The sequence below is a fragment of the Bubalus kerabau genome, chromosome 23 (assembly GCF_029407905.1).
Source record: "Bubalus kerabau isolate K-KA32 ecotype Philippines breed swamp buffalo chromosome 23, PCC_UOA_SB_1v2, whole genome shotgun sequence".
In the NCBI taxonomy this organism is placed as follows: Eukaryota; Metazoa; Chordata; class Mammalia; order Artiodactyla; family Bovidae; genus Bubalus; species Bubalus kerabau.
In genome coordinates, this window is record NC_073646.1 from 21,749,312 (window position 1) to 21,762,891 (window position 13,580).

The 13,580-nt window shown below is 42.3% G+C and overlaps 1 protein-coding gene and 1 pseudogene across 6 annotated transcripts in view; one reads left to right on the forward strand and one right to left on the reverse strand.

Annotated features, from left to right (window-relative positions):
- Positions 1–13,580, reverse strand: part of USP31 (ubiquitin specific peptidase 31) — an 83,867-nt gene that overhangs the window by 20,557 nt on the left and 49,730 nt on the right. For all 6 annotated transcript variants that reach the window (XM_055562430.1, XM_055562433.1, XM_055562432.1 and 3 more), the window contains 5 exons: positions 12,511–12,691; positions 9,140–9,251; positions 8,446–8,540; positions 7,029–7,106; positions 6,319–6,448 (listed from right to left, as the gene is read on the reverse strand). In XM_055562430.1, the coding sequence (XP_055418405.1) occupies positions 6,319–6,448; positions 7,029–7,106; positions 8,446–8,540; positions 9,140–9,251; positions 12,511–12,691 (596 nt within the window). The remainder of the gene's footprint in view (positions 1–6,318; positions 6,449–7,028; positions 7,107–8,445; positions 8,541–9,139; positions 9,252–12,510; positions 12,692–13,580) is intronic.
- LOC129638129 (T-complex protein 1 subunit zeta-like) lies at positions 118–5,441 on the forward strand (annotated as a pseudogene).

The following is a 13,580-nucleotide window of genomic DNA, read 5'->3' on the forward strand; positions in this document are numbered from 1 at the left end:
GTCGGTGATGCTATGTAGCCATCTCATCCTCTGTTGCCCTGTTCTCCTTTTGCCTTCAATCTTTCCCAGCATCAGGGTCTTTTCCAGTGATTGCTGAATAGACTCTCTCAAAAAGGAATGACCACTGAGGTAAATCCTATGTGAAGATGTCAAATGTCACAGAAGCTCGTCATACTCCCCAACTCAGCTCATCGCCTTTCTGTCAATACAGGTCCCCTTTCTGCTCCTCCTGTATGTCCTACCCCAGCAAATATCACTACCACCTGTTAAGAGCAGAACACAGGGGTCATCCCAAAGCCTCAAATCCTTCCCCCTTCCTCCACTCCACGTCCATCCAAGACAACACCCCTCTAACATTCCTCACACCTGTCTCCTTCCTTCTCCGTCCCCTCAACCCAGCTTAATTCAAAGTCCTCACTCACTCTTATCTCTTCTTCCTCTAGTTTCTTAACTGTTCTTCCTCCCCCAAACATCAAACTGCTCCAGACAATCCTCCCCCTCCTGCTACCACCAAGATCTTTCTCAACACGTCTGAGGCCTCAAATCCCTGGGTATCCCGTCTGCAGGCAGGGTTTCAGGAAGGGGGCATAGAGGTACTAACAGGACATGTCTGGTAAGAGAGGTTTTTAAATTTCATTCTGGATTTCAAAAGATGCCTCAGATCTGGAACCATTAACATGATGAAGTGAGGGCAGCCATGGGAATGGAACGGATAGCCATGCCCTCTGAGATGTCAGAGAAGCCAAGGACAGAACCTGGGGGGATGCAGATTTTAAAGGGAAACAAAGACTGAGAAATCACCGAAAGCTGAGGAGGCATAGTCAGAAACATAGGCAAGTCAGCAGCATTCCTTTCATGCAGACCAAGTTAAAAGTGACAAGAACAGGCTGGTTATCAGAACCACATCCCATGGAGAGGCTGAATGCAGACTGAGCAAGGGCTACTGAAATAGCCCAGGAGGGGCCCCGAGAACCCTGGACGGCTGTCAGAAAGCCAAGTCACAGAGATGACGAGGGGTCTGGGAGGGAGAAAGGAGAACGTGCTGAAACCACTAATGATCAAGTTGGGCAGAAAAGAAAAGACTGGCAGGACGGCTTGAAGGGAAAGCAGAGCTCAGGGGATTTCTTTCATGACAGGAAGACCCAGCTGTGTATGCAGGAAAGATGTGGAGGGACAGGCGTCTGAGTGGCTGGAGCTGAGTGAGAACGCTGGACAGGAGGGACCTACGCTGTCATCTGGCAAGTCCACATCTTGGCAACATGCAAACTGCCCACCTAAGTACGTAGCCACGCGGCCCAGCGCTCCTGGTAAAGAAGCAGGCTGTTTGTTTGTTTTTTCATTTTCAACACATCGTGAACAGATACTCTTTTATAAGATACTGTAAGAACGTCATGACAATGTCCGATAGTTTTGACAGTTTCTACAGCAACGCTCTATTCCTGTGGAACTGAGTGCGTCATAAACTGCCACAAAGCTGCCGGGTCTACGGAGCACAGCTGGAGCATGGCCGGCCTCACGAACTCCTGGCAGGGAAGGCGCTGGCTCAGGAGGCAGCCGCTCCACTTTCAGTCTGTTATAGAGTTCGTCCTCAGATTAAGATGAAATTACTCTCCCTGCAATTTCCACTCTCTAATTCTGCTTTTTAGTTAAAAATCCAAATCCTCATCCACAAGATGAAAATACCTATCAGATCTTCACTTTAGGTCTCCTTTGTCAAAACACATTCAGCCGTGCCAGGATTTCCAGACGCACCACCCACGATCCCCACTCTCTGCCTGTGCCCCGGGATGTCAGTCTCTCGACAGTGAACATCCAAGGTGATGAGCAGAGCAGGGCTGTCACCACCTGAGACCTGGACACTGCTTCCAAAGCATCCTTAGGCGGCCAACAGCACTGGTACTCGCAAATGCCGTCGACCATCACTGAGCTTGCAGACAGCCTGACCCCAAAATTATCAGCACACAGCCTAAGTTTGACCTGCTCCTCTTTCCTATCTGAACTGTTATTTTTGGACCCAATGACTGAACTTCCCAAGGAACACTCACTCATTCATTGCAGGATATATTTATTGAAAGCCTTCTATGGAAGCGCTGGACCCTACAGTACTCGCTAGGGTTATTTTATGACCAGGACAAAGTCTCTTACCTGCCATGCCCCACCACATCGGCCTCAGTTCTGTTTCTCAACCTTTCTTTTACCCCAGGGCCTTTGCTTCTTTATTTACTTGTTTATCCCCACTACACTATAACAGCCTGAGGGCAAAAATGCTGTCTGTCTTGGCCCCAGCTATAACCCCACGCCAAGCACAGGACCTGGCACATAGTATGTACTCAACAAACAGGTACTGAATGAACAAATCTTGATTACAAGATCAGTGAGATGTTTTGTAGAATACCAATGTTGTCATCTGGGCTTCCCTGACAGCTCAGTTGGTAAAGAATCCGCCTGCAATGCAGGAGACTTGGTTCGATTCATTAGTCATCTAGTGAAAGTGAAAGTGAAGTCATGTTCGACTCTTTGCGACCCCATGGACTGTAGCCCACCAGGCTCCTCTGTCCATGGGATTTTCCAAGCAACAGTACTGGAGTGGATTGCCATCTCCTTCTCCAGGGGATCTTCTCAACCCAGGGATTGAACCCGGTCTCCCGCATTGTAGACAGATGCTTTACCGTCTGAGCCACCAAGAAAGTCCCCATCTAGTAGATCTGCCCAACTTTAAGCTTTGCTGCTGCTGCTGCTGCTAAGTCACTTCAGTCGCGTCCGACTCTGTGCGACCCCATGGACGGCCTCCCACCAGGGTCCTCTGTCCCTGGGATTCTCCAGCCAAGAACACTGGAGTGGGTTGCCATTTCCTTCTCCAATGCCTGAAAGTGAAAAGTGAAAGTGAAGTCGCTCAGTCATGTCCGACTCTTAGTGACCTCATGGACTGCAGCCTACCAGGCTCCTCCATCCATGGGATTTTCCAGGCAAGGGTACTAGAGTGGGATGCCATTGCCTTCTCTGACTTTAAGCTTTGAACATCTCCCAAATAAAAAAAAAAAAGCTAAATAGGATAAGGGGCTACACAGAGCTTGTAATCAGTCAGGTTCAATGTCAATTGTTTTATATAAACCCAAGATTAGAAAAATATGTCTAATGAAAAACTAGTAAAGGAACTAGCTATTAACTGAGTGGAGGAGAAAAGGCTTAGTAAGATGAAAACTATTTTCAAACATCTGAAGGATAAACAAGTAGAAGAAAACAAAGACCTGTTCTCAATTGTTCTTAATGACCTAAGAGTTTGCCTGCAGGTTGTAGCATCTGAGGACGTATTTCAAGGTAACATCGGTCACCATCAGAGATATCCAAAGAAGAAATAGTGTCTCTGACAAACAGCAGCTGGACAGTCATCTATTTGAAATTAGCAGAAGAACTCAATCATTAGAAAAAAGCTTTAAAGTCCCCTCCAACTCTGAAATTCCATGATTCCCTACATGCAAGAATGAGTAGTAACAATCAGTAGTTGGAATTATGATCCTAAACATCAACTCAAAATCTGATGAATTCTAAGTGCTCTCATCAAGGTTTCTCAAGGTATCTAAACCTGAAAAGGCTTAAAAACCACACAGCACTATTGCATGGTGAGCACCAGGAATGCTTCAGTTCCTTGGTTCTGACTCTGCTACTATAATGTCTGTTCTTTTCCTCTACACTGAAAGGGCTATTTATTTATCCTTTTAAAAGTATTGAGAAAGTCAGCACATTATATTAGCTGCTTGAAAGGGTATGAATGATCCAGAATATCCCTCCATAAATTTGCTTTATCATGAACTACAGTCGCATCTAACTAAAGATCTCCAGGCTAGTGGTAGTTTTCTAACTGTGTTAGAAACCTGTGTTTTTAACACAGGGTTTTCATCTCAGAATAATAACAGAAGGATTTTTACAAAACTGCAAAGGAAAAGGCACTTTGGCTTTGTCAACGAATCAAAATATGCAGAGAGATGGACAGGCAAACACTTACTGACACGGCCAAAACATCTCTACATACTAAGATTCATGCTAAACTTGCTGATGTTTTAACAGAAGCAGCAGCAGATTCCTCTTGGTCATTAACAAAAAAGATAAACATAGTGACCCCTTCATGGTTGAGATCATGGAGATGAAACATAAACCTGAAACTACGTAAGCTTAATCAGAGGTCTTGTTTTGGAGGATGGGTCATGCCATCCGGACGTGGAAAAAGAAAAAAGTAAAAGATGCATATATCCTTATATGCAATGTGCCATTAGAATACAAAAAAAACAGAAGTGAATTCTGGCTTTTTTAAAATAAGAGTGCAGCGGGGAGAGAAATTAGTAAAGGCTGAAAGAAAATTCACTAAAAATGGAGTTTTAAAAGTAATAAAACTTTACAAAATAAAGTGTGGCTGTGACTTAAAGTGGAGAAGGCAATGGCACCCTACTCCAGTACTCTTGCCTGGAAAATCCCATGGATGGAGGAGCCTGGTAGGCTGCAGTCCATGGGGTCGCTGGGAGTCGGACATGACTGAGCGACTTCCCTTTCACTTTTTACTTTCATACACTGGAGAAGGAAATGGCAACCCACTCCAGTGTTCTTGCCTGGAGAATCCCAGGGACGGGGAAGCCTGGTGGGCTGCCGTCTATGGGGTCGCACAGAGTCGGACACGACTGAAGCGACTTAGCAGCAGCAGCAGTGACTTAAAGGGTGTGCTATTGTTAATCAGAAGGGAACTGACTCCTTTGCCTTAAATGCTCTTGCAAAAGAAGGCCTAGTAGCTTTGCACAGAGCTAAGAGCAAGGTGGAAAAGCTGACTCTGGCCTGTGGTGGGGTAGCTCTAAATTCTTTTGATGACCTGAATCCTGACTGTTTGGGATATGCTGAACGTGTCCATGACTACACACTGGGAGAAGACAAGTTCGCCTTTATTGAGAAATGCAACATCTGTGACATTACTGGTCAAAAGACAAAATTAAGTACACACTCATGCAAATCAAAGAGGCAATAAAAGATGGCTGGAGGGCTGTTACAAACGCTGTCGATGATGGCTGTGTCACCCCCAGTGCTGCTGCAGTGGGCGTGGCAATGGCAGATGACAGCCTTGATTGTGTGCAAGTCCAGTGTGTAAGGGGCAGGGCCCAACTTGGGAGTCCAAGTATTGCTAATGAATTGCTCACTATTCACGAGGTTCCTGCTCAGAACTTGGGTTTTGACCTTCAGGAAACACCAGTTTAAGTTCAACCAGAATATTCAGAATCAGGTCAGCTTGTGGGTGCGGACTTGAACACAGATGAGCCAATGGAAGGCATACGAGATGACCACTATGTAAAGAATCACCTTCATCACTCCTGCCCTGTAACCACCACCGACACTCTCCTGGTTGATGAGTTTATGAGAACTGGGGTGTCTCCTCTAAAATGAAAGTTGAATTGAAGCTTCCCTTGTATCATCTGAATCGTGAAGACTCTACGTAGTGATCCTAAGAATATAGGTATAGAATTTTGATCCAAGCCTCAAATGATTTTCAAAGGAATTTTCTTTTTTCATATGAAAAAATGAGACAACACTGGCACCTATTCAAATTCTGAAGTTTTGAAATTATAGTGTATTTTAAACTGCTCTGAATTATACACACATATAGCAGGCTATATTTAGCCAATGAACAGGATGTTTTGCTTAGCTTAGTTATATAAAAATATGTTAGATAAGCATATGTTATCTACCTTGCTATTAAATATTCCTGTTGAAAAAACACACAGTCAAGGGTCCCATCCACTATCTCAATTACTGAATCCCTATAACCTGCAAAGCACCATGCTAAGTGGTCTAAACCATGCTGTTCTACACTGTACAGATTTACATCTATATCTACACTGTCCAAAACAAGAGCAACCAGCCACAGTGTCTCCTGAGCCCTTGAAATGAATTTTCAATTTTAACTAATTTTAATAAGTCCTGGCATCTATGTTCTCACTACCAAAAAGTTGAGAAACACTGATCTAGTTACAAAGGAAAATAATTTAATGTCAAAGTTAAAACAAAAAAATAACTTAATCATTAACCATTAAAGAGGAGGAAAAAAAAGAACTATACAAAGATTTGTGTCTAGAGCATTTTTTCCAGAAATTCCAGAAATTTAAACTGCTTTTTGTTAAAGTCCTAAAAGGATTAACACTAAGATGCACATCACATGTGCAGAACCTACATAAATGCAACCAATTCCTGAGGTCTTCTCGGGTGTATCTGTTCTTCTCCAGGGTCATCCCACCCTGGGGCCTCCCTACTCCCCCATCACCCAGCGAACGCTGCCCCCCTTACCCGCTCCTCTTTGGTGTAGAGTTGGAAACACTGGGATAAAGTGCAGGTCTGAGGCTGATGGTGACGCTCCTTCTGCAGCCGGACGCTCTCTGCATCAGGGATGTACTCATCTTCAGTATTCACAAACAAACTGCAATGAGGGGCAGAAGGCATGTATCAGAGATGGCCAGGCAGAACTGACACAAGAATAAAATCAACGGCTTCACAGCATGACTGTAACTCGTAACTGAAAAGATCAATATGTAAGAGAGCAAAAGGGGCAATCCAACTCTTCTAGGATCCAAAATGTTCTTGAAAAGTGCTCCATCTAAAAAGTCATCTTCAAGAAATAATTTGGGGTTGGTTTTTCTGGGACTGGCCACACACTATGCTGATTAATTCATATATTCTTATCCTTTTGTATCAAAGGGCACGCCTTTGGTGTAACTTGCTAGAGTTAATGGGCCTGTAATAATAATCAAAGTAATTTGAATATATACCTTCTGTCTCATTAGCAGTAAACAAATGTTCTAAGATTTGGGGATCCAGACAACAGAATGTATAGGAGAGAAATAATACATTGCTTAAATAAAGGATTAGCAACACACTTGGATAGTTAGCTAAAGAAAAGAGAGGTTTGTGTTTCAGCTAATTTGAAAGCTCAAACGTATGCTATTAAAATAACCATCAAGACAACTGACTATATAAACACTAAGTAAGAAAATACTTACAAATCTTTTGTCTCCTTGTCCCATTCTACTACTAATTTCACATGAGCAGTACCGCCTGGTCCACAAGATTTTAGTGCCCTATAGGATAGAGAAGAGAGTCACATATTACTTTCTAAATAAATGATTTTAATTAAATATGCAAACCATCTGAAATCAAAGTGTGATTGCTGAAAATCTTCATCATTGGTTCCCATCAGAAAAGGCTTCTGACTATTATAACCTCATATTTAATGATTTGATTACAAATGGACTGAAAAATCCTTAAATTAAAATATTCAACATGGAAATAAAGATACGGGAAGAAATTCAGTACCACACTATAAGGCTATCCATGTAACTCTTAGAGGGTATGACCTTTCCAATTTTTGTCTACTTTTTCATCAAACCAGAGACTAGACAACAATCTCTTTGAGAACAAGGTCTTCCTCTCTCCATCTCCCTCCATACACCATGGCTGGTCTCGGGACTGTGCCCACACCAATGCAAACTGTGCCTTCCTGCAAGGGACCCCTCAAGTTTTACCTCATTTATTGCCCCTGAGCTCCTTGGCTCCTAAGCCATCTTCTGAAACACTCAGCATTAACAGTCAATATTACTTCTCAAATACTTTTTATTTTTTGCAATGTTTTAGATCATTAATATAATCTATTAACTCTAATTTCTAAAGCCAAACAGTGAATTCCTTTCGAACAGAACTATGCTGTATACTTTTTTGGAATCCTGAAATGCAGGCACTTCAATATTTATTGGAAAAGGCATTATAATAGAGGCAGTACTGTGTTTTATATGTATCCATATATGTGTAGTGTGTTTATGTACACATATGTCTATTATTTTATTAATACAGTAGAGTGTTGCAAGAGGACAGAAGTGTATAGAAAGCACAGAAGTAGCACAGGGAGAGACTAATTCTGGGGGCAAACAGGGGGAGGGGACGGTAGAAGACAGGCTCAAAGGGAAGGATGCTGTTATGTTCAAACAACCCTCAGCACTTTGATGCTGCTGAAGGTCTGAGACAGTGGGGAGAAGAATGAGGCCTGACAGAAAAGAAGCAGTCAGGGTTGAAACTGTAGAGAAACTGGGCTTATCATTTAAGGATTTCAAGGAGGAAACTGTTATGATTAGAATTCTACCTTGGAAAACTTCAATCATGGTGAATATGCAAGTGTAATTCATCTATCATCCTGAGACTTAGACCAATTTAGTTTCCTAACATAAGTATTCTAGGTTTTCCTGATTCCAAAAATGATCATAAGACATATCCCACTCAAATATGAATCAAAAGTAAAGTAAGGGTTTACTTTCTAAATAAGCCTGAAGAACCTACCACTCTTCTATGGAAATTACATCAGACATCACTAGAAATTACACACAAGCATACATGAAATCCTAGAAGATGATTTTTTTTTTTTTTTACCTTTCTACTGTCGGGTGGCACAGAGGCTGCTCCTCCTGGGGCAGCAAGTACGTTATTCCCACAACACTGACCACACGCAAACTGAATGGACACACCTGCATCAAACAGCAAAGGCAAATCAGGCTGGGCTTCTCCTCCAGGGCATGTGGTTCACGGGGCATTTCCCAACCAGGTTAGCGGGAAAGCAAACTGTTCTACAAAACGCTTCTCTGCAATATTCCGTGAGGTTGCTGAGCCACTCTAACACACTTTAAATATGACTGACCCAAATGCAATTTACATGTCAAATGTTATGAAGACAAGTAACATGCTGCTTTAGCTTAACATTAAGTTTTCCACAGATACCTTAACAAAGTAGTCTGAATTTTGAAAATATATAGTTTGTCTACAAAATCTCTCTCTCTACAAAAGCTGATTACGTTTGTCTTTATTAGACAAACGTAAAGGAATACCCAGCAGTTCATTGAAAACCTTGCAAGAGCCAGCTCCCTTCATAAAATAAGGGATAAGTTCTCAGTCTGGAAAACCTGAATGCAGATTCTGCTAAGGAGCTTTTCTCCGGGGCTCCCCAACACTCCAGCACAGTGGCTAGTCTTCCCTAAGGTCAAAGGTCTGAACTTCCCATCTCACTGTGGTGACTGTTTCTGCATGGGGTACACACATGCTGTTCTGGAGTGTCAAAAGGCTTACACACCTGAATGCAAACTGTGGGCCTCAAGAAGTACTTCATCTTCTCCAAGATTTCCTTCTGCAGAAGGTCCCATGCTATTGTCTTCTCTAAGTGCAGCACAAAAGGAAGTCCAAATCTGACATACATAAACAACTGTCATCTCCTTAAAAAGTATGACAATTCTTTCAATACTGTAACTCCTTTTTCACGATCTTTTTAAACAGAATCACAACACAATTAGTTTTAGGGCAGTTTTCAAAAGAAAGCAAATAGGAAATTTAACACTCTTAAGTGGATGAAAAGAGTCAGAAGAGAAACTGAGATTTATAAATGAAATTTAACAACTTATACACCAAAATGCTTCCAAAAAAGTATGGTACCATGATATTAGGTAGTAAGATGACAGAATTAGTGGAGACAGTGAGGAAGGCAGGTGGGCGTGGACGTGTGTCTAGCAAATAACATGGATCAAACGCGTAAGGAGTTCGGTGCCAGAGGAATAGACAGACAGGGCTGGGAGGTCTAGCAGGGAGGCAGCCATATCCTGGTGGTCTGACGAGGAAGACACTGGCAAGCAAGCGACACTAAAAGTCAGCTCTAGTCAAGGGGAGAAGCCACGTGGCCCCTGCCAGGTTTCCTATCCCACGCTAAACTCACAGGTGTTAGAGAATGAGAGACAGAGTTGTGGTTCTCAGCCATGCGTACAGGCTGGTATCAGCAAGGGAACTTTAAAATACAGTGATGCCCATGAGATTCTGCTGTAATCACTCTGGTCTGTGGTTTAAGTACTGAGACTGTTTTAGGGCACCCCCCCCAGGTGGTTCTAAGATGCAGCCACGGTGGGGAGCACTGGTCTAGCCTTAACTCTTACCCAAGCCCCAGCCATTCAGACCTACTTGTTGTTGCCCTGAATGCATCCAATTCACACCCTGAACAGGCAGTCAATTCCCTCAGCCTGGAAAAGCCTTGTCACTCTTAAGCTATTTCCTACTCAACCATATAAGGACCCAGTGGCACCCTGTGGCTGCATTCCCTGAGCTCTGTGGATCAAGCACTGCTGCTGCTGCTAAGTTGCTTCAGTCGTGTCTAACTCTGTGCGACCCCATAGACGGCAGCCCACCAGGCTTCCCCGTCCCTGGGATTCTCCAGGCACTACTGCATTGCAAATACCACCTGCTTATTCTGCCTCCACCAATAGACTGCGTTATCTGATAGCAGGTACTGTGACTGACTTATCTTACTAGCCCAAAGAGCCGATGCCTAGAAAACAACAGATGCTGAATGAATGAATGAACAGATGAATATACAGACTGACCCTGACTTAGGCCAAAGCAGAGGTGCTAATGTCACCAAGAAACCTGCTCCTAACAAGTACCAGTTTATTCACAGTAGTGCTCAACAGTAAGCCTACCTGCCTAAAAACAACTGTGATGTGAAATACATTATAAGCATGATGTGTAAATCGGTAGCCGTACTGTTCATATGCCAATGTCTCTACTTTTAAGAGACCAGCATCATGAAAGGGATTCCATAAGTCCTTTATTTTATATAAATCTGATGAGCTGCCTTTCCTTCTGTCCTTAAACATGTCAAGCTCCTTCTAATCTCAGCATCTTTTCAAAAAAATTTATATTCCAGTATAGTTAATTAACAATGTTGTGTTTCAGGTGTACAGCAAAATGAATCAGTTTTACATATGTATATATCCACTCGTTTTTGAATCCTTTTCCCACATAGGCTAGAGTATTGAGTAGAACTCTGTGTTACACAGTAGGTCCTTATTAGCTATCTATTTTATAAATATATTGATAGTTGTATGTGTATGTCAATCCCAATCTCCCAATTTATTCCTCCCCTTCCCTTTCAGCCAGTAATACCTGGAGAAAACCCTAATCCAAAAAGATGCATGCACCCCAATATTCATTGCAGCACATCTGCAATAGCCAAGAATGGAAGCAATTTAAATGTCCATGGACTGGATAAAGATGCAGTATATGCATACAATGGAATATTACTCAGCCATAATCTCAGCACCTTTGTACTCAATGTCCCCTCTTCATGGGATCCTTTCCCCAGAGGCTCACATAGCTCACAACTTCTCACTTGGCTTGGCTCAGCTACCGCCTCCTCAGGGAGGCCCTCCCTCACTTTCCTCATTAATGTAGTTTTGCCAGATGGCACCCCACTCTAGCACTCTTGCCTGGAAAATCCCATGGACGGAGGAGCCTGGTAGGCTGCAGTCCATGGGGTGGCTAAGAGTCGGAAACGACTGAGCGACCACTTTCACTTTTCACTTTCATGCACTGGAGAAGGAAATGGCAACCCACTCCAGTGTTCTTGCCTGGAGAATCCCAGGGACGGGGGAGCCTGGTGGGCCGCCGTCTCTGGGGTCGCACAGAGTCGGACACAACTGAAGCGACTTAGCAGCAGCAGCAGCAGCAGCCAGATCCCCACCAGTGCATTCTATCATACCAGCATGTTTTAATATCTTCAAAGTAACAGTGACTGTCTGAAATTAAATGTTTACTTGTCTTTAGTGGCTCTGTCCTAACTAGGTTGCAAGCACCAAGAGAATACAGATCCTGCTGTACCCCTAGTGTTTAGAATAGTGCCCAACACACTACAAACACTAGCTAATGAACATCATAAATACACAAATCAACACATTTTGCATTTATGTTATTTTTCCATTCTTAAATAAGAAACTTATTTCAGAGCAACATTTTAAAAGGTTAATATAAATGCTACCCTAATATTAGAAACACTGTATCCTTCCTCCCTGAAACACATCCATATGTTGTTATTACTCAAGTTATATTACTAGTGTGATAAAGTTACTTTAAAAGCCAGTCTAAAACTCCCATAAATCCTTAGAGAGGGAAACAGATTTAAGTGAGATTTCTAACTCCCAAATGTCTGACTAAATACAGCTGAATGAACAGTGGTGCCATTTGCCGGGACAGGAAATGATGGGAGGGTCAGGTTTATAGGGAAAGACAATGAGTTCAGCTTGGAACACAAGATTGAGGTGCACATGCCTTCCGAACAGCTTTGTTAAGATTTTTTTTTAAGCTGTAAAGAAAGTAGCTGGATACAGGTCTAGAAGTCTAGAGCTCCAGGAGGATCCTGAGCTGAAAATACAGGTAAGAACTGTGCCTCTGAAAACTACGTGAGCTTGAAAGCCATCCTAACTCAGATCTTATCATCCTAATTTTATATTCTCCCTGTGTCAACCCCTCAGATCAGGTCAGCTTACACACATGCTCTTTCTAAATATCAGAATCAAAAATTAAGTAGTCAAGAGTAAGGACTTTTTAATCCCTACTTTCTAAAATATTTGAAAATGTTAGGCTTTTAAAGTCTCAATACTTATTGGAAAGTAAGTTGCTTGTCACCTTTTCCCTTGCTGCCCAGTGCAGGCTCGGTTACACACTAACAGAACGATCTTGTCGCTTCCTGCTCTTGAGGAGGGCAAGTCCGCTTTCCCCTGCTTTGCTGCGGCTTGTGTAGGAGAAGACAGTCTACAATGATCCAAGCCAAACTTCAAGTGGTTTAGGTTGTTGTTTAAGTGAATTCCTAAAATAAAATGAAAACTTACTTTATCTCTTCAAATGTCTTTATTCTTTCATTATAAAAACTATACCCATCAGAGAAGTTAAGCTGTCATTATGTTATTTACACTGCAACTGAATGAGGAACAAATGACTGACTTTGAGATTACTCATCCAGCCCTTAAAAAAAATTCTTGGCATCCATTATATCATTTAAACTAGCCTTACCTACCTTAAAAACTGAAAATTAAAACGATTCACTTCAGTGAATATTGGTTTTAGAATGGCAAGTCTGCAGGATGACCCTCCAGGACAGACTTAAACTGAGTCCATACAACCAGCAACCAAATTTTTTTTTAATAAAGACCAGTATATGTGGAACAATCTTCAATATTCCAAAGGTAGTTCCTTTTCTTTGATTTAGACCCAGGCGTTTAAGGCTCACAGCCATTACAGAACTTTAATCAACTAGACTGGATTGACCTACAATAAAGTGAACAAAAATGTATGTTTGACAGGCACAGTGCTGGCCTGTGCAGGTCTTCAAAATCCAGGTCTTCGAACATGCCCCAAAGCAGAGCTATCTGTCAATCAGAGGTGCTAAGGAATTTAGCATCTAGCCAAGGTCTTACACTTAGCTCAATAAGTGCTTGACTAAATAACTGCTTATTTCCTTAATCCTTTGGAAGGATAGCCTAAGGAAATGATACACCAACTGGAGAAAAGAAACCCTCCACTGCCACCACACCAAAGAAATAACAACAGTATTACCAGAAGGAGAATAAAATAAAAGCTGGTTTACACAAAGGTACTCATAGCAAACTCCAGCAATAAGCTAAATACCCAGCAATAGGTATTCAACAAATTTATTTTGGTATTAACTATGCATTTGTTTAATCTAGTTAATACCAAAA